The 1,215-nt window shown below is 46.3% G+C and overlaps 1 protein-coding gene across 4 annotated transcripts in view; it reads left to right on the top strand.

Annotated features, from left to right (window-relative positions):
• The window catches only part of NCAPG2 (non-SMC condensin II complex subunit G2), a 45,821-nt gene that overhangs the window by 20,413 nt on the left and 24,193 nt on the right, over positions 1-1,215 (top strand). For all 4 annotated transcript variants that reach the window (XM_011380595.2, XM_023523597.1, XM_023523599.1 and 1 more), the window contains 2 exons: positions 676-898; positions 1,118-1,215. In XM_011380595.2, the coding sequence (XP_011378897.1) occupies positions 676-898; positions 1,118-1,215 (321 nt within the window). The remainder of the gene's footprint in view (positions 1-675; positions 899-1,117) is intronic.

Below are 1,215 nucleotides of genomic sequence, written 5' to 3'. Positions count from 1 at the left end.
TGTGATATTTTCCTCTTATCTTGAATTTCTTGCTTAGAAGTTTGGCCCTTTTACTGTGGGCAGTGGACAACTTTGATGCTTTTGAGCAGAGGGCCAGTAAGACACTTCTGATCTATGCGGTTCCCCGGCAGCAGTGAGGTGGGCTGGAGGAAGCCACGTGGTCACCTAGGCAGACTGGCACTGAGAGGGTGGGTGGGTGTGCCTGCAAGAGGGTGCCACTGCGGACCCTCTGTCTGGGTGGCCTTGGGCGTTCCCGAGGGAGATGGGGATCCACTTTAGCTTTCTATGTCGAAACCATTGTAAAATTTCTAATTCACTTGTCACATTAATGGGCCGAAAGTTAAGGTGTCTTAGGAAATTTTTAAATGATTAGACTGATAAACACAGCTCTCATTTGAGTTTACTGTGCAACAAGCACGGTGCTAATTAATTATAATTACCCCCCAGCAACCTTATACCTAGGAACGTTATCCATCAGTGCTTTTTAAAACATGGATTTATTAATTTTCATGTCTCCACAGAAGTGTCGTAGATTCTGGTACAGTCATTTGAGATGAATATTCTTAAATATAAAAGTTAGTTCCTTTTTGATGACACTCTGGCAATTTTGCTTAAAATGTTTTCAAGATTACAGGAACAATTGATGGTTTCCTTCTGCATCCATGCTTTATACAGTTTTGGAAAATATGTCCCATGGAGCACATTCTGGCCCGTCTGGCATCAGATTCCCGGCCTGTGTCTCGACGCCTGGTGAGCCTCATCTTTAACTCTTTCCTGCCCGTGAACCAGCCCGAGGAGGTGTGGTGTGAGCGCTGTGTCACACTGCTCCAGATGAACCGCGCAGCCGCCAGGAAGTTCTACCAGTACGCCCACGAGCACACTGCCTGCACCAACATAGGTACTGACACGGCGTCCCCGTGCGTGTCCTGTGTTCTCCACAGCGAGCACTCCGTGCGCTCAGCGTTGGTCATTTTAGAGCTTTGTGCATCAGTGCGTTTCTTAATGGTTTCCCTTAAATAATACTGTTAGTGTTAGGGGAATTGTAATTTTGCTATTAGACAGATAATTTTGTTGAGGAAACATGTAAATTAATTATCGATTCTCCTGCACGTTTTAGCAAAGCTGATTCATGTGATTCGCCATTGTTTAAACGCCTGCATCCGGAAGGCCATCAGGGAGAGCCAGGAGGATGGCGAGGAGCAGGAGAAGGAGGAC

Source organism: Pteropus vampyrus, unplaced genomic scaffold (assembly GCF_000151845.1).
Source record: "Pteropus vampyrus isolate Shadow unplaced genomic scaffold, Pvam_2.0 Scaffold396, whole genome shotgun sequence".
NCBI classification, from domain to species: domain Eukaryota; kingdom Metazoa; phylum Chordata; class Mammalia; order Chiroptera; family Pteropodidae; genus Pteropus; species Pteropus vampyrus.
Note: the sequence above shows the minus strand (reverse complement) of the source record. Positions and strands in the feature narration are given on the sequence as shown.